This window comes from Hippopotamus amphibius, chromosome 12 (assembly GCF_030028045.1).
Source record: "Hippopotamus amphibius kiboko isolate mHipAmp2 chromosome 12, mHipAmp2.hap2, whole genome shotgun sequence".
NCBI lineage: Eukaryota > Metazoa > Chordata > Mammalia > Artiodactyla > Hippopotamidae > Hippopotamus > Hippopotamus amphibius.
Genome location: NC_080197.1, coordinates 16,073,016 through 16,099,181, shown reverse-complemented (window position 1 = coordinate 16,099,181; position 26,166 = coordinate 16,073,016). Strand labels below are relative to the sequence as shown.

The 26,166-nt window shown below is 51.8% G+C and overlaps 2 protein-coding genes across 4 annotated transcripts; one reads left to right on the top strand and one right to left on the bottom strand.

Moving 5' to 3' along the window:
• Window positions 1–580: 580 nt before the first annotated feature.
• Window positions 581–12,737, bottom strand: MATN4 (matrilin 4). Of its 3 annotated transcripts, XM_057702078.1 has the most exons (11): window positions 12,395–12,737; window positions 9,987–10,100; window positions 8,707–9,276; window positions 7,843–7,965; window positions 5,988–6,110; window positions 5,776–5,898; window positions 5,561–5,683; window positions 3,565–3,978; window positions 3,312–3,464; window positions 979–1,085; window positions 581–896 (listed from the first exon to the last, which is right to left on the bottom strand). In XM_057702078.1, the coding sequence occupies exons 2-11, from the start codon at window positions 10,063–10,065 to the stop codon at window positions 837–839; spliced, it is 1,875 nt and encodes a 624-aa protein (XP_057558061.1). In that variant the 5' UTR covers window positions 10,066–10,100; window positions 12,395–12,737; the 3' UTR covers window positions 581–836. The 3 variants fall into 3 exon arrangements, with proteins under 3 accessions (XP_057558061.1, XP_057558059.1, XP_057558060.1); XM_057702076.1 differs by lacking the exon at window positions 5,988–6,110; XM_057702077.1 differs by lacking the exons at window positions 5,776–5,898; window positions 5,988–6,110.
• Window positions 11,160–20,436, top strand: RBPJL (recombination signal binding protein for immunoglobulin kappa J region like). The gene is made up of 12 exons (XM_057702079.1): window positions 11,160–11,178; window positions 12,363–12,471; window positions 13,757–13,882; window positions 15,125–15,195; window positions 15,366–15,481; window positions 15,751–15,925; window positions 17,871–18,008; window positions 18,412–18,521; window positions 18,804–18,956; window positions 19,677–19,832; window positions 19,950–20,053; window positions 20,163–20,436. The coding sequence occupies exons 1-12, from the start codon at window positions 11,160–11,162 to the stop codon at window positions 20,434–20,436; spliced, it is 1,551 nt and encodes a 516-aa protein (XP_057558062.1).
• Window positions 20,437–26,166: the final 5,730 nt, after the last annotated feature.

Here is a 26,166-nt window from a genome sequence, read left to right as displayed (position 1 = left end):
ACAGGCTGGGCACGCTACTCTGGGCCAGAGGTCCTGGATGACACCCCCTCCTCTTCCTACCTAGTGCAGGGAGATAAAACTCACGTGAAACTGCAGGCGAAACTCACTTATCCGCCCCCTCCCGTCCTTTTAGGGGGTTCGATTACTGCCTCCGGCTCCTCACCAACCCGCCCCACTCCCACGCCTGCCCAGTTCTAACAGATTTTGAACCAGACTCGCGGACACCAGGAGACAGGCACGGCCAGAGAGCCAGCTGTCCGATCCACTAGGAGATGGAGGGGGGCAGACTTGCCCAGACCCCAAGGGTACCCGTGGAGCCCCCTCCCTTCTCGCAGCCTGCATAAGGAGCCATCTGTTCTCGGCTGAATAAACAAGCGGGGGGAAGCAGCTCCTGGTCCCCTGCCCCTCGGCCCGACCCCCGTACAATGCTCCTTTCTCCGAGGAGACGCCACCCGGGCGCCGCCAGAGCGCGCTCCGTCTGGCCTCCCCTCCCCCGGGTGGCACAGTAAGACACACACACCGACCCCTTGGAAACCAGATTTTTTTTTCTTTTTTGGGGAGAAAAAGAAAACAAAAAAAAAAAAAAGAAATCTTTCAAAGAACAGCGCAGCACGTGTCCCCCCGCCCCCATCTCCTCCCACGGACCCCCGCAGTCCGGCTTCTGATCCAGGCGAGGCCAGCTCGAGCGCAGCGCTGGGAGCCCGCCAGCGCCTCCTCCGCGACAACCCAAGCCCGGGGGACCCAGGTTCTGCCCGGCCCCGGCTCCCCGACGGCGCACGAGGGGACCCAGTCCACGGGGCCGCGCCCCCCGCGCGGGTCCGGGCCACCCGCGGCCCTCACTTCTGGGTGGCCAGCTGGTTCTCCAGATCTTCCAGGCGCGCCGTCAGCTGGGCCAGTGAGCGGTTAAGGAAGCCACCGGGGCTCACGAGGGTCCCTTCGCCTCCGCTCCCGCCCGCGCCCCCAGCACCAATGGATATGATTCTGCGACAGACTCTCGAGCGCCTCCAGCGTGCGGCCCTGGAACTCCACGAGGCTTTCGCATTCGCAGGGGCTCCGAAGCTCTGTCCCCGCGCTGATGCCCTCCTCTGCCAGCCAGGGCACAGAGAGTCGGGGGAGTGAGAAGCTGCAGAAGGACCAGCCAGCCCCGGCTGAGGCCCTCCGATATCCCTCCACCCGGCCTGCAGCTGAGTTTTCCGTTTTGGGATTCAAACAGACCTGGGATGAGTCCCAGCTAGGTAGCTGTGAGATATTGGAAAACCCACTCAACATTGCTAAGCCTTAATTTCCTTATCTGTAAAAATGGATACAACGAGAACACCTATTCGTTGGGCGGTGCCCAGGATTCAATGATTTTCGTATGTGTGTGTGTGTGTGTGTGTGTACACATCTTAGAAGATTTCTCAAACCTTGATGCTCATTGGAATCACCAGATCTTGTTAAAATATAGATTCTTGTTCATAACAGGGAAGGAGCTGAGACACTGCATTTCTAATAAGCTCCCAAGTGATACTGATGCTGCTGGTCCGTGGACCACAGCAGCACTGTCCAAATGAAACTTTATCCAGGGATGGAAATGTTCTGTATCTGCCCTGTCCAGTGTGGTAGCTACAAGACACAGGTAGCTATTTAACACTTAAAATGTGGCTAGTGTGACTGAGGAACTAAATAATTTAATTTAATTTAATTTAATTTAAATGGGCATATGTAGCTAGCGGCTACCTTATTGGAGGGTTCATATCTAGAGCATCATCTGACACAAGGAAACACTTTATAATATATCTCAACTAGGACAATGGTTCTCCAAGTGTGGTCCCTGGACCTGCAGCAGCAGCATCACCTAGGAAGTTATTAGAAATGCAGATGATCGCATTCCACCCCAGATCTACTGAATCAGAAACTCTGGGGTTGGAGCCAACAATTTGTGTTTTACAGATTTAATAAGAATCTGTCCTCTTTTTAAATAGTTTATAGCTGAAATAACCTATTATGCAACCAAAGCCATGCCTGGAATGTCACACTTGAAATGGTGCTTATTTAACTAGCTATGACCAGGCATTTTTAAGAAAATTAAGGCACAACAACTGTTAGCACTTGAGGCTGAAGGGTAGACTGCTTACATCACTCAGGCTTATACTTTATTGGGAGTCTCCAATATGTATCAGGGAGGCACATCTACTGATTCTGTCTTTATTGTTGTAGTTACATTAAGTGTCTGCCTTTTATCAATCATATTATTTTTTAATGAATGAATTACTTAAATTTGTTTAGAACTGCTTTTATGATTTTCAAATATACGATTTTTATTTCTATTTACATAATTCATGACTTCTAACTTGGAAATGCATATTTTCACATTGTTGATTTCTATGGATGTTTTTAAATCAAAATATTTCATTTAATTAAAATATTTTCAATTGATAAAAAAAATCTGTATTTTAACAAACCCTCCAGGTGAGTCTGATGCACACTAATGTTTAGGAACCACTGATCCAAGTCTATCTCCTCATACATTTCAACATCTCTGAAATTAAAATAATTGCCATATGATTAAATTTGGCAACCTTTTTTTTCTTAGCAGTATAGAAAATAATGGTGAATCTTACAATGGATGGTGTCTTAGATTCACCGGTTTCTGTAAATGTGTGCCATTTTTAATATTACAGCACAATGCCTGGCACTTGGCCTTCAATACAGAGTTGCTGTTATGATTTAAAAGTTATATCTTAGTCAGCATGTCATGTTATCAATGGTATTGGTAACAGTCCCAGAAAGGCTCCTAACTTTGCAAATGGGGAAATCAAGGTAATAAATATATATTAAATATATATATATTTAATACACATCTTTGTGTACTTGAAACACATCCAGTCCTGCCACTTTGTCACTTCTGTAAAGTTGAATTCCAACAAGGTAAAGGGCTTATGATGTGGCTCCTCTTACCAATGCCGAGTTGGGCGTGGCTTTGAAAAATCCCCCCAAATTATTCTGAATGCCCACTAATTTGGGGAACAGGTAACTCAGTCTAGTGCTTCTTACACTTTAACATAATATTAATCCCCTGAGGGTCTTGTCAAAGTGCGAAATTGTACTCAGTAGGTCTGGAGAGCGCTGGAAATGCTGCAGTTTTAACAACCCACCAGGTGACAGCCATGCCGCCCGTCCACGGACCACCCTTTGAGTAACGAGGCTCTGTCCAGCGAGCCCATCCCCTGGCTGTCACTCAACGAAGGGGGCGGGAGCGAATAGGACCTGGAGATCTCGGAGGGTACTCAAAGAAAGAAGGGGAGGAGCCCCGAGACAGCTGTGCTCACCCGGGCAGATGCTGCCTTTGAGGTTCTCCAGCAGGTGCGTCATGGTGCTGAAGTCGGGGGAGTAGGACACGTGCAGCTCCGCTGGCTCAGAAGCGATCTCTCGCAGCTCCTCCTCCACCGCCTTGCCCACGCCCACGGCGTACATGACTATACCTGCGGGGTCCGAGGACACAGGGGGCGCCGTAAGCCTCAGGAAAGCCGCATCCCCGCGTCCAACCCAACCTCAGGCCAGCGAGGCCCGCGCCAAGCCCACCTTCCTCCTTGGCGCGCGCCGCCCACACTGAGATGTCATCCTGGGAGCGGCCGTCGGTGAAGACCAGGCCCACGCGGGGCACGTTGAGCTCCCGGGGCCGTGCGCCCTGCGCCTCAGAGAAGCTGTGCTCTACCATGTGGCGCAGCGCCAGCCCGGTCATGGTGCCGCGCTCCATGTACTCCACGGCCAGGACCGCCTGCTTCACCTCGGCCGCAGTGCCGTAGCGGCCCAGTGGGAACTCGGTGCGCACGCGGCTGGAGAACTGCACCAGCCCCACGCGCGTGCCTTCAGGGGACACGTCCAGGAAGTCCACGATCTGGTTCACGAAGCGCTTCACCAGCTCAAAGTTCTGCGGGCGCACGCTCTTGGAGCCATCGACGAGCAGAACCAAGTCCACGTGGCCTTCGCGGCACCCTACACCCACCGGAGAAGAGCTGGACTGGGGGACTAGATCTTTGGCTGGCAGCAGCCACCTGTTCATTCACTCATTTGCAAACATTTATTATATAACAGATACTATGTGTGAAGTCCTTCCTGTGCCAGGCACTGTGCTAAATCAGCAGCAGCAGCAGTGGCATTATATTCTTTAGCATTTATTACATGCTTAGCACAAGCCAACCTATCTTCTAAAAGCATCTTTTTCATCACCATCATCATCATCACAACAGCTACCATTTATCAATCATCTAGTATGTATCAGACAGAATTCTAAACAGTTTACCACTACTAACAATAATAAATAAAAACAAAAACATTACTATTTGACAGCTTACCATGTACCAGGCACTAGGCTAGATGCTTTATATATTTTTTCTCAATCCTCCCAATAACCCTGGGTATTGTCTCCATTTTCTAATAATCTGAGACTCTGAAGGATAAAGTCATTTATTTATTTATTTGCTCTAGATTCCACAACTAGTAGCGGCTGAGCCAGGATTTGAAGCCAGGTCTGTCTGACACCCAAACCCAAGCTCCTAATTACTCTACAAGACTGCCTCCCCTGTTCTGAGACAGGGACCTTGCTAGGCCCTGATGGAGCTTTGCCAGTAAATGAAACATAGTCCTGATCCATAAGGGAATAAGGATAGAGCAGAGCAGTGAGACGTGCCATCCGCTACCATCAAGGAAAGTGCTTGACCAGAGGGGTGTGCAGGGAGCAAGGTAGGAACAATTCACTCTTCCTGGGGTTGGTGAGGAAGGCTTCATGGAGGTGGTGACATGCAATTTTTGTCTTCAGGGATGAGTAGGAGTTCTTCGGGGCAGGAAGGGATATTCTAGATGGTGGGGGCAATGTATATAGAGGCATGGAAGCCGGAGCACTCTACAGGGCAGGCCAGTATGGCTCAGAAGTTCAAGTTTGGCAGGACACAGGCTGCTGGGGTTGGCTGAAGCTAGGTTATAATTAGCTAAGGCGGTGCTTTCAGAAATTTGACCACAACCCACAGTAAAATAATAATATAATAATAATAATAATAATACATCCTGATGTACTTATACTCACATGTGATTAAAATTGTTTCATGAAACAATACTTACTCTTTCTGCATACATGAAGTAAGCTCTATTTTTTCTCTCTCTCTTTTTTAAAAAAATTCTGGTTTGTAACCCACTAATTTGATTGCATTGTCTGCTGTGGTTACACCAACCATTTGTGTATCCACTGTGGTTACACCCATCATTTGAAAAACTCAGGGGTAAGGCATTTGATCTTTATTTTGTAAGCACTGGTGAGCCACAGAAGGCTTTTGAGCAAGGGAGAAATTTAATAAAATATGTACTTTTGAAATTAACCTCGGCAGCAGGGAGAAAACTGCAGAGAAGGAGATGGAGGCAGGGCATGGCACACCTTCCAACCCCACCGCCACCAACACACACACATTCATACCACCCTCTCAGGCCACAGCAAGGACAGAATCAAGGATGCTCAGAATGTGGGCAGTAGGGCAGAGGCAGACAGAAACCCCACCCCCACCCCACCCCACCCCCGATAACTCACGGCTGCAGCTCTTGCCATCTGCCTGGAGCTGCCGCCCCTCAGGGCACAGGCAGCGGTAGGAGAAGCCCTCACTCACACACTGGAACTCGCATCCATGATCTACGCCATTGCAAAGGTCCCGGGCTTAAAGGAGAGACAAGACAGGATGAGTCAGGGTGGACTCCACCAGCTAAGATCCCTCATCCCTCTATACAAATGCAGAGACCCCACCTCACCCTGACAGCTCCTCCCATCGGGCAGCAAGTCATAGCCCTCTCTGCAGTGGCACCTCAGCCCACCAAAGGTGCTAACACACTCATGCTGGCAGCTGTGGTTCCCAAAGCTGCAGTGGTCAATGGCTGGTGGGAAGGAAGAGACAGCAAGATGTCACTTCTGATTGAAGCCATCGGAGACCTCGGTCCAGGGTGCTAGTCGGGGGTTCGCTCACCCCTGCAGCTCCTCTGATCCTGCTGGAGTACAAAGCCAGCTCGGCAGCGACAGAAATAGGAGCCCGGGGAGCTGATGCAGTGATGCTCACAGCCATGGGTCCCTTCAGTGCACAGGTCGATGGCTGAGGAAGAGGTGCCCTTCTCAGCCCTGACAGCACAACCACCTGGGGAGCTTTTTAAAAATACCTATGTCTGGACCCCAACCCCCAAAGATCTCGACTTAATTAGTCTGGGATGGTACTCAGGCATCTGTGATTTCTCCAAGCAACGGCCCCCTTCCTACTGAACCAAGCAGCCCTTCCAATTCAAGCCCCAGATGTATCCCAGTCTGCCCACTACTAAGCCAGGCCTAAGAATGGGAATCCACAGTTGTAGAAGACAGGACCCCTGCCCTCAAGATGCTCACTAACTCACAGGGGAGGACCAGGCTCGGCCACTTTACCTGCCTGAGCCTCCATTTCGCCATCCACAAAATGGGAATATAATGGAAGAGAGCAATTGCTATTTACAACGGCCTTCCGAGGAGGGTGAACTATTGCCCTGATGAGTATCTTGATGATTTGCATGTGCAAATATGGCCTAGAGCTGAGCTGGGGAATAGTGGCTGGAGAGAGATGAGTTGCCCTGCATAAAAGTGTTAGACTGTGGGGTTCCTAGAAAAGAGATGGGGAGTGGAGAGAGAAAAAAAAGAACAAGAGAGATGGTGTAAAAATGAGTAACTGTGGGTTGAGTTTGCCAGCGAAAAATCCCCTATAGTGGGGTGACTGAGGACTTTCAGGATCAAGGATGCCTAATATTCAATTATAAATAATGGGTGTTTCTTTTTCTGTGTGTATGTTTGACTTCACTTAGATGTAAGTCGCACTTCTGTCCATCCCCATCTTTAGTAAGATAGACATATGCACGACTTACATATACACACACATGCTCTTGTGTGCACGAGTGAGTCAACCAAGGAAGAGGCTGATTTACATGCATGGAACAAGAACAGCATGTGCAGATTGAGAAATTGAGAGAGGAACCATAAATTGAATTCCACAGAAGCTCAGAGCTAGAGGTGACCACAGACCACTTGGGGAATTTCCAGAGACCTTGGGAAGGGTTTTGAATGTTCACAGGTCATTAAATGGGGCTTCAAGCCAGCCTTTTCTAAGCCCCAGAAACAAGAAGACCCTAGCTGACATCTGGGTTATTGGAAACACAGGACCTCCTTTTCCAGAATGTTGTGAGGTTGAGAGATGTATGTAACACTCCTAGCTTAATGTCTGATACTTGGCATTCAGTAAATGGTAGCTGCCATTATGACCAAAGGATTGGACACACATATACACAGGGGAAAAAAAATCCCAGTTGTATAAGCAAGGCATTGCGTGTCATAGCTTTTCAGAGGGCAAAAATGAAGAACCAGCCCTTCAGAGATTTGCAGGTTCAGAGAAGAGCAACTAGAGCGGCCCAGGTGAACAGCCCTGCAAAGAACTCAGATGCAGAAGCAGGAATGAGCAGCGTATGTAGGGGGTGGGGGATGTAGGGGATGTATGGAGTAACCATGTCAAGAAACAGAAACAGTAAGGATGTGCCTGTGAAATTACACAAGCTTGGGAGCTGCTTTGGAGCCAGGTAGGAGATGAGCCCGAAAGAGAGGGGAGAGAAGGCTATAGAAAGTACACTTAACTGTGGGGTCAAGATTTCTAACCCTGGTCCCATCAAGGACTTGTGTGACCCCAAGCGACACCTTTTCCTTTCCTAAATTGAGAGAGCTGGACTTTGACCTCCAAAGGCCCTTCTGGACTCATTGGGCTGATGTTGGGCCAGTGGGGAGTCACAGAAGGCTCACAGGGTGGGGGTAGCTCTCACCCAAACAGCTCTTGTTATCTGCTGCTAGCCGGTAGCCGGGGTTGCAGGCACAGTGGAACGTGCCCGGGGCGCTGAGACATTGGTGCTGGCAGCCGTGTTCCCCCTCAGCACACAGGTCCTTTCCTGAGGACATACAAGAGTAGAATCAGCAGGGGACAGATGGGGGGAACCCTCCAACAAGAGAGAGGTGGTTAGGGTCAGAGGCAGAGCCTATGCTCAAGGATGTCTTTAGATGGAATATGACTCATTTGAGAGGGGCCAATCCAGCTGGCAGGACTTAGGGAAAGTTTAGGGCCTGAGTGGCCACTGTGAGTAGGCTCGGAAGACCAGGGCACCTGGCCAGACGTGTCAGTGGGTTAAGGGAGGACTACACGGAGTAAGGCAGAGGAGGTGGAGAGATGCTAAATCAAAGTGGGCGGAATAACTCAAAGTGTGACTACAACCGAGCTTGCAGCATTATGGGAGGAGCTAAAACGAGAGTGGGCGAGGTCATGCCCAAATGGGCGGGGCTTGACTTTTCGCAGTGGCTGATGGCTTTCAGCCTTGAGGGGTGGTGCTTCTTGTGTAGAGCGGCGGCGGTTTTGAAGTTAGACATTAAGCCTGTGATAAACCACAATCACAGCTCATTAAGGTGGGCGGGCACGCTAAACTTCGCTCCTTGTGGGCGAAGCCTTTACCAAAAATGGGCAGAGTTGGAATTCGACACAGCCCGCCGGTAGGCCAGGGCAACACCACGGCCTGTTGGGCGGGGCTAAAGATGGCGTGGGCGGGGCCAGCCAGGAGGGGATGGGATACACGGTGGTGGGAATGGGAATCCTAGCGGTTGGAGAGTTCGAGACTTGCTCCAGCGCTCCCCTCACTCACGACAGAGCCGGCCCTGGAACTGCAGGCCAAACTCCTGGATAAGGTCAAAGGACTCGACGAGGAAAACGTGCTCGTCCAGCGGGGGAGACGCCATGGCGCGCAGGGAGCCCACGTCCGCGCGCTGCACCCCCACGGCGTAGATCTCGATGCCGCGGGCGCGCGCCTGCGCCGCCACTTCGGCCACGCGATCCTGAGGCCGCCCGTCGGTCACGATGACAGCCACGCGCGGCACGCGCGCCTCCGGCGGGCGCGCGCCCTCGGCCATGCTGAAGGCCACGTTCATGGCGTACTGGATTGCCAGCCCGGTCATGGTGCCCTGCGCCAGCGGCACTAGAGCGTGGATGGCGCGCTCCATATCCTCGCGGCGCGAGAAGGCTCCGAGCGGGAAGACGCTCTGCACTTGACTCGAATACTGGATCACGCCGACGCGCGTGGCGTTGGGCCCCACGTCCAAGCTGCGGAGGAGGCCCACCAGGAACTGCCGCATCGTCTCGAACTCGAAGGGGCGCACGCTGCGCGAGCTGTCAATCACGAACACCAAATCCAGGGGCCCGGTACGGCACCTGGGACCTGCGAGGAGATCAAGGAGGACTTTCCTAGGTTAGCAAAGCCTCACTTCCCGGGAGAACCTCAAGGAAACCCAGGGCGGAACGTGCTCTCCCGGCGTAACAGCGCCCATCACAGAATTAACCTAGCAAATGCAGGTTAGACACATCCACTCACCCAGCATTTGCCGAGGGCTTGGGCTGGGAGACTGCACCGAATCTCTATTCTACAGCTCTGAGGGCTATTCTGAGGAGGTACTATCCATTCGGGGGGCGGGGCGAGGGGATGCCGCAAACTCAGATGCCTAGAGGAGCCAGGCAGGCAACATAAATAAATGAGTGTTGGGTTAGGACGGTGGACACCCAGAGAGCCTGTATAAAGTGGGCAGCTTCAGCCGAACGTTGCCTTGCAGCCGTGAGGATCCCATGTTAGCAGATCTTTGGTCTTTTCAAGAGAAGCCCCAAATTGGGGTTTTTATGTGAAATTTCCTGATTTTTTAAAATTGACTTTTAAACGCCAACTGGGCAATTCTGCATGAGCCCGACTGGGATACCTCCAAGCCACATCCTACAGATGGGAAAACTGAGGCCCAGAAAAGTGAAGCTGTGAACTGAAACCCAACCCCTCTGGTTCCAAAGCTCTTGTTTTTCTCTGCCCAGCAGGCAGTTGGCTGCAGATGGAGAACCTTCTTTTGCTCCCCTCCCACTGCTGGTGAGGGCTGGGCTCTGGCTCACTTGCGAACTGGAGCTGGGTTTCCCAGGGCTGGAGGAGGAACAGCAACATGGGCAGCAGCAAACACAGAAGCCCCCTCATGGCGCTTGGGGAACAGAGAACGGAGGTATCAGAGCCTGGAGGGAGGAAGGAACATAGCAAAGCAATAGTGTTTACAGAGCTCTTACTCTAGGTGATGGGCATTTTGAGGGGGAGGAGGGTCATGGGTTTATTTTACTAATCTCTTAGTTTTGTGTATGTTGAAAAGTTTCGTAATAAAAAAAATTCATCGCAGTGAGATTGCTGGAAACACGAGGAATTCTGCTTTGCAGAACTCCAGAATAGTAAATCAACAGAAAGTAGATAAAAAGATACAGAATTTAAAAAGGAAAAGCCTTGGGACTTCCCTGGTGGTCCAGTGGGTAAGATTCGGGCACTGCCAGTGCAGGGGGCCCCAGTTTGAGCCCTGGCCAGGGAACTAGCTCCCGCATGCTGCAACTAAGAGCTGGCACAGCCAAAAAAAAAATATATATATATAAAATAAAATTAAATTAAAATAAAAATCCTTTCCTTAATGCCAGCCACGGTATTAAACGTTTTTCAGGTATCGTGGCATTCACTAAACCCTCTTGACAATTCTATGGGTCTAATACCCAAAGCCGCGTGGCAAGAAAGTGGCTGCTCCAGGATATACCCCTACGCCTATGGGGTTCCAAGGACCAGGCCGCGTGAACCTTTGCAGACGGAAACCATTCCCCACCGCGCCCCCTCCTCTCTGCACACAAGGCGTCTCTGTGTGACTGTCCTCCCGCCCACCCCACTCCCCCACCCCCTACCCCACACTCAAACAGGCACCGCCCCAATGCAGGCCTGCATCTCACTGGCCGAAACCCACCACGCAGATGAACTCGCAACTTGGCGCCGCCCCCTTCCCGGCAGCTCTCGGGAGAGGCCGCCAGGGGGCGCCTTCCCGGGTCTGGCTGTATTGGCCAGGTGGCCGTGGGAAGCCCACATCTGCCCGGCAGGTGCCCCTGCCCAAAGCAAACGAGGGGCTGGGAGCCCCAGGGCCTTGGAGATAAGGCGCGGGCAGAATATATCCGGCACTAGGGTCGAAGAGCAGAAGAGCGCAGGATTCCGGGGACAGTGGCATTCGACGCGCCCCGGACGCGAGCTGGCCGGGGCCTCGGAGCGTCGCCATGGACCTTGTGGGGGCAGGTGAGCGCTCACTCTCCCGCGTCCCTTGGCGACGCCCCTTGAGAATCACGAAGGACTCCCATTGTACAGATGGGAAAAGTGAGGCCCAAGAAGGTGGCCCGCGGAACTGCAAAGGAACCTAGGACTCCTGGCTCCCCTTCTCCCTTCTGAGCTGCCTGGCTACCTGGCCCCTAGGGGTCACCTCTTCCTTCCATCCTTCCCTGGGGTCCCTACCCCATCCCCACTCCCGCGCCCCTTGCTGAAGCTGTGTTAGCCACTTTTCTGTTTCTGTTTCTTGGCAAAGGGGGCCAGCTGTCCCTAATCCAACCGCAGCTCTGCCCCCTCTCCCCCAATTCCGTGAATGGTCTTATTCTGAGCAAGGTCGGGTGCCTGTCGTTCCCTCCAGGCGCCCTTTCCGTCCTGGATCCTCACTGCCTTCGCCTTTCAGGCCTGGTAGAGGAACAAAAATCCCTCTGCCAGGACCCGTCATGGGAGGGTGACTAAGCCACATACGCCAGCTGTAGGTGGGAGGATGAGGAATGCCTTCTCCAGCTTGGGTCACAGTCCAGGCAGGCGAGCACCCCTGGGGAGCATGAGGGTAAAGGCACGAAGGGCCTTTGCTGCCTCCCTACCATTTCTACCTGCAGAAGCCTCTGGGCCCCCAAATCTTGATTGTTTCCCCTTATCCTGCTCTTGGCCTGAGCCAACACTTCCCCTGACACCCCACCTCCACACAATCCTAGAAAGTCAAAGTAGCTCTTGCCTCAAAGTCCATCACCTTTCCAGACCCTCATTCTACAGAGGAGGGAACCAGGGCCAGAGAGGGTAATGTCTTGCCCAGGTCACACAGCAACGTGGCAAGGTGACAGGGCTGACACTAGAACGTGGAGCGCTTCTGAGGGGGTTATTCATTGCGTTAAGAAGAAATGCCCTTAGGGTGGGGAAAGTGGACTCTTGAAGGAGGAGAGTTGGATGAACAATAAACACTTTGAGGACATTGTGGGGGGGGGGGGGGTTCCTGGAAGGAGGAGATTAGGGGAAAAGTCCCCCCTCTCCATTTTGGCGGCAATGCTGGTGGGGGCTCAATTTGGAAAGGACCCTGCCGAGGTGAGGAAGGGCACGGCAGGTCAGACGGGGGCATCAGAGGCTGTGCAGCCGCGCTGAAATACGCTCTTCTGGTCTGGCTGAATGCCTGCTCCCCGCAGACCCCTCAGCGCCCCCGGGCCCTTTGACTCACCTGAACCTGCTGGACAGCTCGGAGGCGCGGCCGCAGAGCGGAGCCGACGGGCGGAGCCTCCCGGGCAGTTGGACCAGGTAACAGAGCGGGCGGCGTGCCCGAGGTGGGGACGGCCAGGCAGCTGGAGCGGGCGCAGGCGGCGCCCGCATTTAACCCGGGGGCTGGCGGGTGGGGAGGGGGAACGCGGGCCGCGACCCCTCCCACTGGTAGGCAGCGACCCCCCTTCCTCCGAGGGCTGGGGCGGGGCCAGCACGGCGTCCCCTGCTCCCGCCACCCCTGGAGCCGCAGACGCGAGCTGCGGGGCCGGAATCGGGCTACGGAGGGAGACGCGAGGCTGGGCGGCTACGCTCTCCGCAGCCGGAACGCGTTGGAAGCCTCCGAGGCCCTTCCCCGGGGAGCGCCCCAAGGGGCGGAGCGGGGCCTGCCTCGGCCGCCGGCTGCCTGGCCCCGCTTCCGAGGGCGCGGCCCCGCTCTTGTTCCCCGCCGCCCGCTCCAGCGGCGGGGAGAGGTCCCGGACTCTGTTCCTGCGAAGACGGTAAAGGGTTCAGAAGGGCAGCCTCAGGGTTCATGGCTCTCCCCAGGCCCCACCTGGTGGTCCCTCAAACTATGCCATCATGGACGTCTTTCCACGCTCTCTGCAATTACTTAAGTCTTGGGCCCATCCACCCTTACCCATCAAAAATTCCCAAGCGGAGAAGCCACCAGGTCCCTAGGCTCTGACTGACCCACTCCACAGGGCCGATGGAGGCTCTGTAATCAGAGGAAGGAAAGCTAAGACAGAAACAGGCTCCTTCTCTTGGGAGACAGGCGGTTGGGGTGTTGCTTTAACCTAGAAAAGATGAAAATATTCCCCCAGGATCCTAGGCACACAGTTTGGGGGTCCGTCCATTTTTCCAGGCATCTGCAGGCAGACAAGAGAGCACTCTGGTCCAGGGGTAGAGCAAAAGCCCCGCCCCCGCATCAAGACTGCAGCGGGGTGGGTCCCCTCAGGGCGCAGGGGAGCCATGCGCCCTCACAGACTCTGCCTCCATCCCAAGGCCGGCACAAGCAGGGCCTTTGTGCCCCTGGGGCCTCTCCCCAATGCTCCAGGCTGCAATGGGCGTGGAGCCAGACCTGCGGAATGGCGCCTGGGTGGTCCCAGTGGGCTCCACGCAGACCTCATAGAGCACCACGCAACCCAAATATTTAGCCCACAGCTGGCACCCAATTCCCCTAAGGCTTCTCCTCTTTGACCCCGAGGTGGCAGAACTAGAATGGTCCCTTCCTCCCATTCATTTCATTCAAACTGCCCCCTTCGGGTGCTCTGCCCCCTCCCCCCTTGACGCTCGCTGCTGCGGGCGGCCTGCCCGCCCCCACTCCCAGGTCATCCCCAGAGCCCGCCGCGGTCCTGAGGGAAGGCGTGCGCCGGTGCCTGCAGCAACAGTGCGAGCAGACGGTGCGGATCCTGCACGCCAAGGTGGCCCAGAAATCATACGGAAACGAGAAGCGGTAGGTCTCTCAGCGGCCCTCCAAGGTCCCCGCAACCCCACTTTCAGCCCTATGTGCCCCTCCCTTTTTAGTGTCTCTTAGAACCTGGATAGAACTCAGGGCTCAGCTATTGGCCTATCAGGGGCCTTTTCCTTCAGCCACCATCAGCCCCGACTTTGGTCCATAGCAGAACCTCCCTGTGAAGCTACAGTCCCCATTCACTCACTCATTCACCCATTCATTCATTGTTTCACTCCACAACTACCTACTGAGTGCTTATCATATGCCGGGCTCTCTGGCACTGCTGGGCACCGGGTATACAGCTGAACAAGACAGATATGGTCCCTGCCTTCCTGGCATCTTCGCTCTGGTGTGGGAGAGCCAGACAGTAAATAAACGCCTCACCAATCAGTGAACAAGATGCTTCTAGATTGTGATGAGAGATAGAAGGGAAACAGAACAGGGTAAGGTGATAGAAACTGAGGAGCAGGGTGTACTTTAGCTAGCCAGGTCAAGGTGATAGAAAGGTCTTTTAAGAAGGTGACATCTGAACTGATTCTTGAATGTGAAAATGGAGCCAGACATGGGGGGGGGGGGTGCGTGTTCCAATTAGAAGGAACAGAAAATGTAAAGACCTTGACCTGTTCAATGACAAAAGAAGTCAGAGTGGCCGGAATTAGAGAAGGAGGAGGGACGTTGTAGGAAGTAAAGTTGGAGAGGTAAGCAGGGCGCAGTCATGTGAGGACTTTGAATTTAAACCACTTTAAATTTAAAGGACTGAATTTAAGAAGAGGATTTTAAGAAGATGAGTAACATACTCTAAAATTAAAAAAAAAACAAAAAACATTCTAGCTGCTATGTGAGAAACAGGTTGAAGAGGGTAGGAGTGGAAGCAGAGAGACCAGTTGGAAGGCTGATGCAGTGGTCCAGGCAAAAAGTGATGGCAGTTGGGACTGAGGTGGAGGTAAGAGGTAAGAAATCAGTGGATTCTGGATACATTTTAAAGGTGGTGGATAGGACTTACTGATGGATAGAATGAGGAATGTGAAAAAGAAGGAAAGAAAGAAAGAGAAAAAGAAAAGAAGGAAGGAAGGAAGATTTGAGTATTAATGGGATTCACAGTCATGGAGAAGCCTGGGGAGAACGGTGAGAAAGGTAGAGGGGGAGTCAAGGATTCTGTCGGGGTTTTTCTACCTTTGAGACGCCTACAGGACAGTCAAGTGGAGATGGATATACGAGTCCAGCGCTTACATGTCTCCACAGGTTCTTCTGCCCCCCGCCCTGTGTGTACCTCGCAGGTCCCGGCTGGAGGATGAAGCCAGTGCAGGGCCAAGGTGAGGGCGGACTCCAGGGCTGCCGGGCGCCTCCCTCTGTCAGGGGACCACTCAGCAGGGCCTGGGAGCGGGGCGGTTCTCAGGCACAGTCTCACCGCGCCCTCTGGCGGCGAGAACTAAGCTTGCCTGACACCTGAGTCCTTCCAGAGCCCGCTCGCGTCCCTTTCCAGCCCACCAGGCAGGGGAGACCGGGCCCTTGGTCTGTGGTTACATGGGTCTGGACGGTGCATCTGGCAGCGCCGCCGAGACGCAGAAGCTGAATTTCGAAGAGCAGCCGGACTCCAGGGTGAGAGCGCATGCGAAGAGCTTGGATTCTTGCTTCTATCCTTGCCTCTCCCTTGGGTGGGGGGTTGGGGTGGAGGTTTCCTTTACTACCCTGCAGAAGCCAAAAGATAGGTGAGGATGCCGAGAGACCGGGGTTCTGCCTTGATGATGAGCCCAAGAGTTTGGACGTGCAGCTTCACCGACGGGGCGGACGTCAGATAACTGGGGGAAGTCAGTTCGTCCAGGGACGGAGGGCTGGGATGAGACGCCCCATCCCCGCGAACCCCGTAGGAATTCGGTTGTGCCAAGACCCTGTACATCTCGGACGCAGACAAGAGGAAGCACTTCCGACTGGTGCTGCGGCTGGTGCTCCGAGGGGGCCGGGAGCTCGGCACTTTCCACAGCCGTCTCATCAAGGTCATCTCCAAGCCTTCACAGAAGAAGCAGTCGCTGAAAAACACCGACCGTGAGCGGGACCTGGCCTGGCCGTGGGGCGGGGCGGAGTGGGGAGGTGCCCCAGGTCGGGAAGCTGCTAGATTTGGGAGGGGGGAGGGGGAGAGGCCTGGATTGTAGGGATGGGGTCAGAATGAGAGAGGTGGAGTCTGAGCCTAAAGAGGGGCGGGGTCTGGGTGAGTGGGTGTGGCTTAGGTCCAGGAATGGGAAGAGTTCGAAAAGCAAGAACAGAGGAAAGGGGACAGAGACCCGACTTGAGGTTGGGGGGTCCCCAAAACGGCCGGCAGGTGCTGAACTAAAGCCATTAAAAGTGATAATAAAAGGGCAGGGGAAATTCAGTTAAAATATTTATTCAATTAAAAAATATATATTTATTCAGTGCCTGATGTATATGCAAGTGTCTGTTCTGGAGGAACACACAGCCTAGCAGAGGAGAGAGACACACATAGCTGATTAAAGAGGCAGTTTAAGACAAGTGCTGCTCTGGATGCCCAGTGACAAATCCCAGGGCTGAGGGCTTTAAAAATATAGGGAAAAAAAGCCTGAATGACAATGACAACATCACTGCTACCCTCACTGGAAGGTGGAGGGAGAAGTAGGGGATGGGGGGCTTTCTTGGCAGACATACATATACATCAGCCTGTTTGATGCTCATCCTTATAAGGTGGGTCATAGATGAGGAAAATGAGGTTTGGAACATTCTTCCATTCATTTAAGAAATATTTGGGCCTGGAACTTCCCTGGCGGTCCAGTGGTTAAGACTCCACGCTTCCACTGTAGGGGACTCAGGTTCAATCCCTGGTTGGGGAACTAAGATCTTGCATGCTGCACAGCGCACCAGAAAAAAGAAAAAGAAAAAAAAGAAATTTTTGGACCTGTCATCTTCTGGGTGACTTACCTAAGTTTGCCCAGCTAGAAAGTGGCCCAGCCAGGGTTTTAATTTGAGTCAAAGCCCAGCTCCCACCCCTACACCTTACTTACTGCCTGTTAAAAACCCTGAAGAATATCTCAGATCCAGGCAGTGCTCTGGCTGGCCCTTGGTGTCAGGAAGCGCCAGGGAGGGGTAGAGTGGTATAGTGCAATGGTTCTGAGTGCAGATTCTGGAGTCAGACAGCCTGGGTTTGAATCCTGGCTCTGCTGCTGGCTGGCTGTGTGATCTTGAGGGAGTTGTTCTCTTGTTTTCTACCTCAGAGGGTTGTTGAGAGAAGCAAAAGAGCTAACACATGTTAAGCATTTAAAACAGTACCTGAAGCACAGTAAACATTAACTATCATCATTATGCAATGGATGGGAACTTGGGTTCAGTATACCTCGAGCACCTACAGGATGCATAGCACTGCAAGGGAGGAGTGAACAATGACCCAGTGCTTTCTCGCCAGGTGGTCGAAATCCAATTAGAAAACAAAATGGCAGCTCTGAGTCTGTGTTAAAGGCTGAAAGAGATCAATGTCAAGCCCTAGAAATATACTGCTGTTTCACATCATGTGGCCTTTGCTTATACGTGCCCCCTGAGCAACTCCTACCTGCTTCATGCTGAGAGTATAACCTACTCCAGGAAGCCCTCCTAACCCAGCCAGCCCTTACTATATCATATTGAAAATTTATATTTATTCCCTGTCTTCCCTCTGAGACTGTGAACTCCTCCAGAGAAAAACTGGGTCTAATTCACCCTTTGGTGCTCAATATCCAGCACAGTGCCAGCTGCCAAGTAGGCCCTTAGTAACTACTGGATAAAATTCTGTTTGTTGAACTGAAGTATGCACAGGCAGCAAAAAGGACTAGACAAAGGTATAGAAGCAGGATTACAGCAGGTGCTAGATAAATAGCTGTGACATATGAATGCCTAGTGTGTCTGAGAATTTGAGCCAGACTAGCTCAGGGGACAGAGGATGGGAACTTATCTGGCAAGTCCAAGGGACTGAGCCAGGCAGGGGCACTGATTCCGCCTCCCCTCACAGTGTGCATATCCTCGGGCTCAAAGGTCTCCCTCTTCAACCGCCTGCGCTCACAGACGGTCTCCACACGCTACCTCTCTGTGGAGGATGGGGACTTCGTAGCCAGCGCGCGCCAGTGGGCTGCCTTCACTCTCCACCTGGGTAATCCCACCAGCAGGTCTGGGGCTGGGCACTTCACATGCATTCCCTTATTTAATCTTCACCACAACTCCTCATGGAAAGTAAAATTTGCCCCATGGAACCAAGGCTCAGAAACACAAAAAGACTTGCCAAAGGTCCCAGTGAGTGGGGGACTGATTCAAGCTATTTGGTCTCCAGAGTCCAGCTCCTTCCCTCAACTCAGCCCCACCCCAGAGGGCAGACAGTCACAAGGATGGCCACAAATGGCTTCTCCAGACTGAGAATCTTCAGCCTTAGCCGCCTCCCTGTGTGCTACCCCTGCCCATGTGCAATGTGACATGGAGCCAGAGGCAAGAAGGGTGGGATTTGGGGCAGAAGCTTGGGACCCCTGAAGCCTTCCTTCCTTCCTTTTTTCTATCCTCAGCTGATGAACACTGTTCCCAGGGGGACTTCCCGCCTCGAGAGGGCTATGTCCGCTACGGCTCCCTGGTGCAGCTGGTCTGCACGGTCACGGGCATCACACTACCTCCGATGGTATGGGAAGGGAGGGCGCACCTGCAGGGGTCCCCCCCAGATCCATGCAGAAGGTATGACCCACAAGGGCAGGGCTGAGGGTGAGAGCCCAAAGCGTGATAACACCTATCCTCCCTCTGATATTCAGTGTTTTGTGGGGCTGGATGGAGGTCAAGGGCTGGCATGGGGGAAATATGCCAGTGTCCTGCCTGGCTATCGAAGTAGCAGAAAGCTGGCTGGGAGGGCAGCCTGAGTGCACCCAGGCACCTTGCCACCGTGCTTCCTTCCATCCTTCTGCTGTAGATCATCCGCAAAGTAGCCAAACAGTGTGCACTCCTCGACGTGGATGAGCCCATCTCCCAGCTGCACAAGTGTGCATTCCAGTTTCCGGGTGGCCCTCCAGGAGGGGGTGGCACCTACTTATGTCTCGCCACAGAGAAGGTGGTGCAGTTTCAGGTGAGAAGCAGAGAATATCAGCACCAAGCATCCTAGAAAGTCAGAACGCAGAGAACGTAGAATGTAAGGTCCCCATCATCATCACGACTGCCACTTACTGAGCAATACTGCCTCCCATGAGATGTTAGAATCATGGACTATCAGGACAGAATCAGAGAATGTAGAAAAAATAGTAATAATATTATTAAGCAATACTCTTTCCCAAAGAATATTAGTCATAGAATGTTGTGATATAAAATTGTGTAGAATGTAAATTAAAATAATAAGTATTGAGTATTATTGAGCAAAGACTATTAGAATTATAGAATGTTAAGACATAGAATTGTGGAAAATTACTATTATTATTAAGCACTACTACTCCCCAAAGAATATTATCATGGAATGTTACGCGATAAAATCATAACATGCAGAAAATAACGTTATTATTGAGCAGTAATCCCTCCCAAAGAACTTTAAAATTTTGGAATGTTAGGGCACAGAATTGCACGATCTTTTTTAAAAAACGGAATTTTTCTTATTCTAAGAAAATAGATCGGTAGAAACCAGCTAGTCCAGCGAGCTGATTTAACTCTAAATAGAGAACTTAAGCTCGCAGGCAGGTAAACCGCAGAGCCTAGGACTGGAACGCTAGGAATGCGGAAGCCCCGGCACTGCGCCGGCTAGACACGCTGACCGCCACCATCCGCAGCTTCTGCCACATCCCCTCGGGTCTCCCCTCAGGCCTCCCCCTGCCCGAAGGAGGCGAACAGGGCGCTGCTCAACGACAGCTCTTGCTGGACCATCATCGGCACCGAGTCGGTGGAATTCTCCTTCAGCACCAGCCTGGCGTGTACCCGGGAGCCGGTCACTCCGGTGCCCCTCATCAGCACCCTCGAGGTGAATCGGGCGCTGGGGAGCGCTAGCGGACGTGGGGGGGTGGGGGTGCAGGTGAGGGAGGGCTGCGGGCTCTCCGTTGCCGCTTCTCCCACACCCCCTGGTCCTACCCTCCCCTAGCTGAGTGGCGGGGGCGATGTGGCTACCCTGGAGCTCCACGGTGAAAACTTACACGCGGGGCTCAAGGTTTGGTTCGGGGATGTGGAGGCCGAAACCATGTACAGGTATGGGGAGTGGGGACTCCCATGGGTCCCAGGGAACGGAGCAGGTTCGGGTGGGGGAATGCATACCATCAGTATCACTGCAGCCCTGACCTCGATGCCCTACCCCCAGGAGCCCGCGGTCCTTGGTGTGCGTGGTACCCGACGTGGCCGCCTTCGGCAGCGACTGGCGCTGGCTGCGCACACCCATCACAGTGCCCGTGAGCCTCGTGCGCGCCGACGGCCTCTTCTACCCCAGCGCCTTCTCCTTCACCTACACCCCTGAGTACAGCGTGCGGTCCCGGCCCCTGGGAGCCCCCATGGCCGCCGCCGACGCTGATGCGCTCCTGGAGAGCATTCATCACGAGTTTACGCGCACCAACTTCCACCTCTTCATCCAGACGTAGTAGGCGCGGCGTGGACGCGGGGGCCTGGCCCCTGGCCGGTTTTCTGGGTTCTGGACCCTGCCCTCTGCCCCTGTGCTGCGGAAGTGAAGGCTGCAGCCCAAGCAGCAGAAGCCTCTTGCCCTAGAAACCAGGCCCTGCAGGTCTTACATGGGTCACTCCTCGCCCTTTTCCATCTAGGCAGACACGATCTGAGTAATGCTCCCTTTGTGTCCAGTTAGGAGTGTGACTTTTCCTGTCTTTGTTTCTGTTTCACTCTCTAAATCAATCACACACTCTCTCTCTCTAACTTTGTAAACCTCTCCTATTTGTGCATTCCTATCCCTCCATCTTTGTCTTTCTCCATCTCTCTGTGTGTCTCACATACAGTTTCACACACTCTGAAAAGCCAAGCCTAAAGCATTTCCCCTCCAAACAGTTGTGTATCTCCTAGAAGAGGACACACGTAGTTTCACACACCTGGGCTTGGGGCATGGGCTCATGCGGCATGGCCTGCTTGCCCTGCCACACCAGGTGCTGCCGGAAACACTGGATCCCACTCAGAGCACTGAGTCCCTCCAGAGCATGGGGGCCCTGCCCTGAAGTACTGGGTTTCATGCTGCAATACGAAGTCCTAACCTCTCCTTATTCTTCCTGTGGCTGGAGCCAGGCTCAGTACCCACGCAGGTGTTTGCTCTCTCGGCCACAACTTTGGTGGCTGGGCAGGTCCCTGGGGCGGTGGTCTTAACTGTCTACCCAGGCGTTTCTCTTGCAGGCCCAGTAGGATGCAGTCCTAAGGGTCAGAGATTGCTCTACTGTGCTAGCATCAACTCCTATCCAAGGCAGAGTCTGATCTGTATGACCCACCTCCCCGCAGAGGGAGGTGCCCCAGTGTACTTTGTCCTACCTACACACAGAGGAAAGGACCACACGTGCGATGGAGCAGATAGCTTACGTTTGTGATCCTTTCTGGAGGAGGAATAGGAGTTCAGAAGCAGCCAGCATCCCTGAGCCCCTGTCCCTGCCCTGGGGACCACCTCTTTTCTCTAGGGATGAGTTACCCTACTAGCTGTCCCTCCACCTCAAGCAAAGACGCACCCCAGGCCCAGGGCAACCACAGGACACAAAACAAAACTTTCCCAAAGCAACTTCAGGCAGAACTCCTGAGGTCCACTGGGCGATAACCAAGCCCAGAGAGGAGCTTCTTTGCATGGAGCCCAGGGACCAAATCACTATTCATCCCTGTCCAGCCCTCCCACCATCTGCCAAGTCCATGCTCCACAAGGAGGGTCCTGGCTCGGGCTGTTGGAACCATGCTACTGATCTCATAGTTGCCAGCTACTTGTATCAGCCTCTGGGGGTGCCAAATGGGGAGAACTGGTCTGAAATTTGAGTTGAGGGCTCTCACCCCTCTGGGTCTTCCTTTGTACTCTAAGTTCATTTCCTGTGACACTCTTCCCCTAGAACATGAAAACCCCCATGAAAAAGAAGACGCTGACACTTCTCAAGAAGGCGAAATGGGCTTTGCTCTTAGATTCACCAAAGTCTTGGCTAAGTTCTGTCCTTTGCCATCAGCAAGCTGAAAGCCATGATAATGCGAAAAGAGAAGCTTGTTCAAAGCCTGTCATGCCCTTGAGAGTGGGTCCTGGCTGAGGAACGCAGAGAGCAAATTAATAGGAAATGTCTTCGCCATGAGTGCCTACCCCAAGAGCGCTTGGGCTCACTGCCCCTGATGATGTTGAAGCAGGAAGCCACTTGTAAAGAGGCTAAGAGGAGTTTCACAGCACTTCACATGGGAAGTTGGGACTCAAAGGCCTTTCCAGCCCTTCCCTCAAGAATTTCCTCCACCACTCCACAAGGCAGGAGTCCCGGAAGCCAAAGACCTAGGTTGGCCTGAAAGCCCAGGCACAGCCATGCAGCTCTATTTTTTTGTTTGTTTTTTGGATTTTTTTGCACTCCCCTCAGGGCACTCCAGGACCCTTGGTCCCAGCTACACACCCACCTGAAAGTCTGGCCTCAGAGCTCCAACCCTGGCCTGTCTTCTGAGTTCCAGCTGCTGGACTGTCCTTGGAGGTCTTCCCAGCTCTGAGCCTGAATCCAACCTAACATCAAACTCCCCTCCCACTCCCCCTTCCTGGGAGGGAAGCTGGAATAGGATTCCTCCTCTACCCCACTACTGCCCAGTCCTCCAAACTCAGCTCAGAGAATACCTTCTTCAAGATTTCCCCAGGTCAAGACTGGCTACGTAATTTGTGGAGCCCAGGGCAAAATGAAAATGTATGGCCCCTTGTTCAAAAATTATTAAGAATTTCAAGACAGTGATAGAGCATGAGATCAAGGCAAGGCCCTGCTAAGCACAGGGCCTTGTGTGACTGCCAAGGTCACAAGCCCACGAAGCTGGCCCTGGCCCCAGGCTTTCCACTTTGTTTTCCCATAGAATCCCACTGGGACCATGTACTGCCCACCTTGGATCAAAGGGCTTTATGTACATGTCAATTGTCTCCTCTAGAGTGTAAGCTTCATGTGGAAAAGAGTTTATCCTGGCGTGTCCTCGGAGGTGCATTACAATGCCTTGGTCATTGAGTAGGTGCTCAATAAATACCAAGTTGCATAGCATTGCATTGGCAAGTATTTGGATTTTGCAAGTGCAAAGTGTAACCAGCAGATGGCACTGTTCTTTCAAGAACTGAGTTTCATTTATCTATGGTTGAAGGACTCTTAGGGTCCTTAAAGATAATCTTTACTTTCATGCTCTCAGGATCAGAACTCCGCAGGGTTGAGAGTCATTGCTCTGGTCCATATTTCCTCCTCATTTTACAGTCAGGTAAACTGAGAGAGAAGGCCCATGAAACTGAGAGCAGGTTCATGGTAACACCTGATTTGAATCCTATACTGTCGATGCTAAGTCTGGGTCTCTGAGATTCTTTTAACTTTCTACCTCATACTTTTTAATACTCTTAATTCCCTGCTACAGGTAGGTAGAGTGTGTGTGTTACAAGGGGCAGGGGGATGGGGATGTGGCACATAGTGTATCCTCACTGTGAATAAAGTCAAAATCTCCGTTCCAAGAATCTCCCAATTTACCAGCTCTCATGCTGCCTGAGATCCCACTGGGAAAAAGCCAATCTTCTAGTCAACTCATTGACCGTTGAGTTTCTCTCTCTCTTCTCTTCTTTTTTTTTTAAGTTGTTTCTTTAAATAGAAAGTCATTATAACCGCAGTGTGGGTAAAATTCTCAGACACCTTACCCCCTGGGGAGGATGCTGACAGCTGTGGGCACAGACTGAAGCTGACAAGGGAGAGAGGAAGTAGCTTTAAGGGAAATGAAACCAGTAAGATGACATGTATTAAGTTTTGCAACATCAGCCCTGAACATATTCACCCAAAAATGCCTCCCAGGCAGACTTGGCTCTGTTCCAGACCCCAAGGGCCAAAGGCAGACAGGGCAGTGGCCACAATAATGATTTCAGTGGTAGAGTGGTAAACACTTGTTACAGCTGGCTGCTCACCTCCTGGGGGAACAGGTGGGGCAGGTAAAGTTCAGGGATGGGGCGGGAGGTAAGGCAGAGCCTTGTGACCAAGTTCTTTATGGACTCACTCTGGTTATAGAGCATTGAAGTGGGACCTGCTCTGCCAAGCTCATCCCCACGCCACCATCTGGTTCTAAGCATCCTTCTCCCCACCCTGGCTGGGGTCTGGAAGTACACCAATAGCACCTCATCCTGGCTGGGAGTATCCTGGGCTTGACTGGTTGTGTCCTGGTATACTAGTGTGAGTCAAAAATTATCCGCACTCTGGCTGAAGAATTTGTATTAATTAACTTTTAGAAAGACAAATACATCATTTTTTTGACATAATCTCCTTGCTTTTCAACACACTTTGTCCATCTGTCAACAAGCTTTCATGTTCCCTCATTAAAAAATGTTTCAGGCTGAGCTGAGAGCCACGAATGTACCCCTGTCTTCACTTCTTCATCAGAAGTGAATCTTCCTCATTGTAGGGCTGCTTTCAGGGGACCAAATAGGTGAAAGTCCGATGGAGTAAGATCAGGACTATAGAGAGGATGACTTAACGCCTCAAAACGAAGTTTTTGCAGAGTGTTGACAGTGTGGGCAGAAGTGTGCAGATGTGCATTGTCGTGCAGATGTGCGTTTCATGCAAGATCACAGCGCCCTTGGATAGCAGTCTTCTGTGTTTAATCTGAAGTTTAGGCTTCAGCACAAACTTCTCGAAACCTAAGTCTGTCATGGATTATTTCATAGGCAGAGAGAGCCATGGATGATTTGCAAATGATTTGCCACATAATCCACTGTCACTCATCTGTTCGACAGAATCATTTCACGTGTAAGCTCAATGTGGTCATCAGCTGTGGATGCAGTTGGGCGTCTGGGTCTGGCTCTTTCTTAATGGCTAATACTTGTGCAACCTTCCTTGAACTTATTTATCCATTCATATTTATACTTCTCAACAAAACACTTTATCCATACTGTGCACAAAGTCTTTGATAAATAATGGCACCAGGTACACCCTTGGACCACAGAAAACAAATCACTACATGCTGCTCTTCTTTTGTGCAAATCACAAGTGGTGCATCCATTTTGCTCACACCGCAGTTACAAATGAACTGATGTAACATGTTTACACCTGCACAGCAGTGACTGGGAGACAGTAGCCTTGAACAGAAAGCACTGATAAGACAGTGCAGCTAACAGAAGTTTTAATATAACCAGAGTGTGGATAATTTTTGACTCACCCTCATATATAGATATATTCATACAGATGGTCCCCAACTTACCATGGTTCAAATGACTATTTTTTCACTTGGCGATGGTGCAAAAGCAATATGCATTCAGTAGAAACGGTACTTCGAATTTTGATCTTTTTTCCAGCTGGCGAGATGCAGTCCGATCTTCTCTCCCGATGCTGGGCAGTGGCACTGAGACTCAGTTCCTGGTCAGCCAGGCAATCGTGAGGGTGAACAGCTGATACACGATAACTATTCTCTTTTTCACTTTCAGTACAGTATCAGTAAATTACAAGAGAGATTCAACACTTTATTATAAAATAGACTTTGTCTTAGATGATTTTGCCCAACTATATTATAGGCTAATGTAAGTGTTCTGAGTACATTTAAGGTGGACTAGGCTAAGCTAGGATGTTTGGTAGGTTAGGTGGATTAAATGCATTTTCAACTTTACAGTATTTTCAGCTTACAAAGGGTTTATCGGGACATAGCCCCACTGTAAGTTGAGAAAGATCTGTATATACATACACTATATGTATATACATACATTCCCTTCTCCTCACACTCATGACTTGTATGTATTTTCAGAGAAGTCACCTTAAAATGAAGGAATGCTCACAGTGGTTTTTCAGACAACAGCTAAGCTGTATGTTCTAGGTGGGTGAGTTTGTCTAGTTCAAGGCACTTAATCTCTCTGTGCCTCAGCTTCCTCTTCTGTAAACAGGGAAAATGAGGTTGGTTTCATAAGATGACATGAGGAATAAAATAATATATGGAAAGTACTTTCAACAGTGGCCCAGAATTAACCACTTTATATGGGCTAGTTGCTGCCATTGTTACTCCAGAAGCGCTTTTATAGACGATCCAAACACTACAATCTTCCACCAATGTACAGATGAGGAAGTTGATGGCCCAGACGAGGTAAATGACCTTCCTGTATTCATGTTCTATGTTACATAACTAATTACCACAAACATAGCAGGTTGAAACAACACAGTTTATCGTCCCAC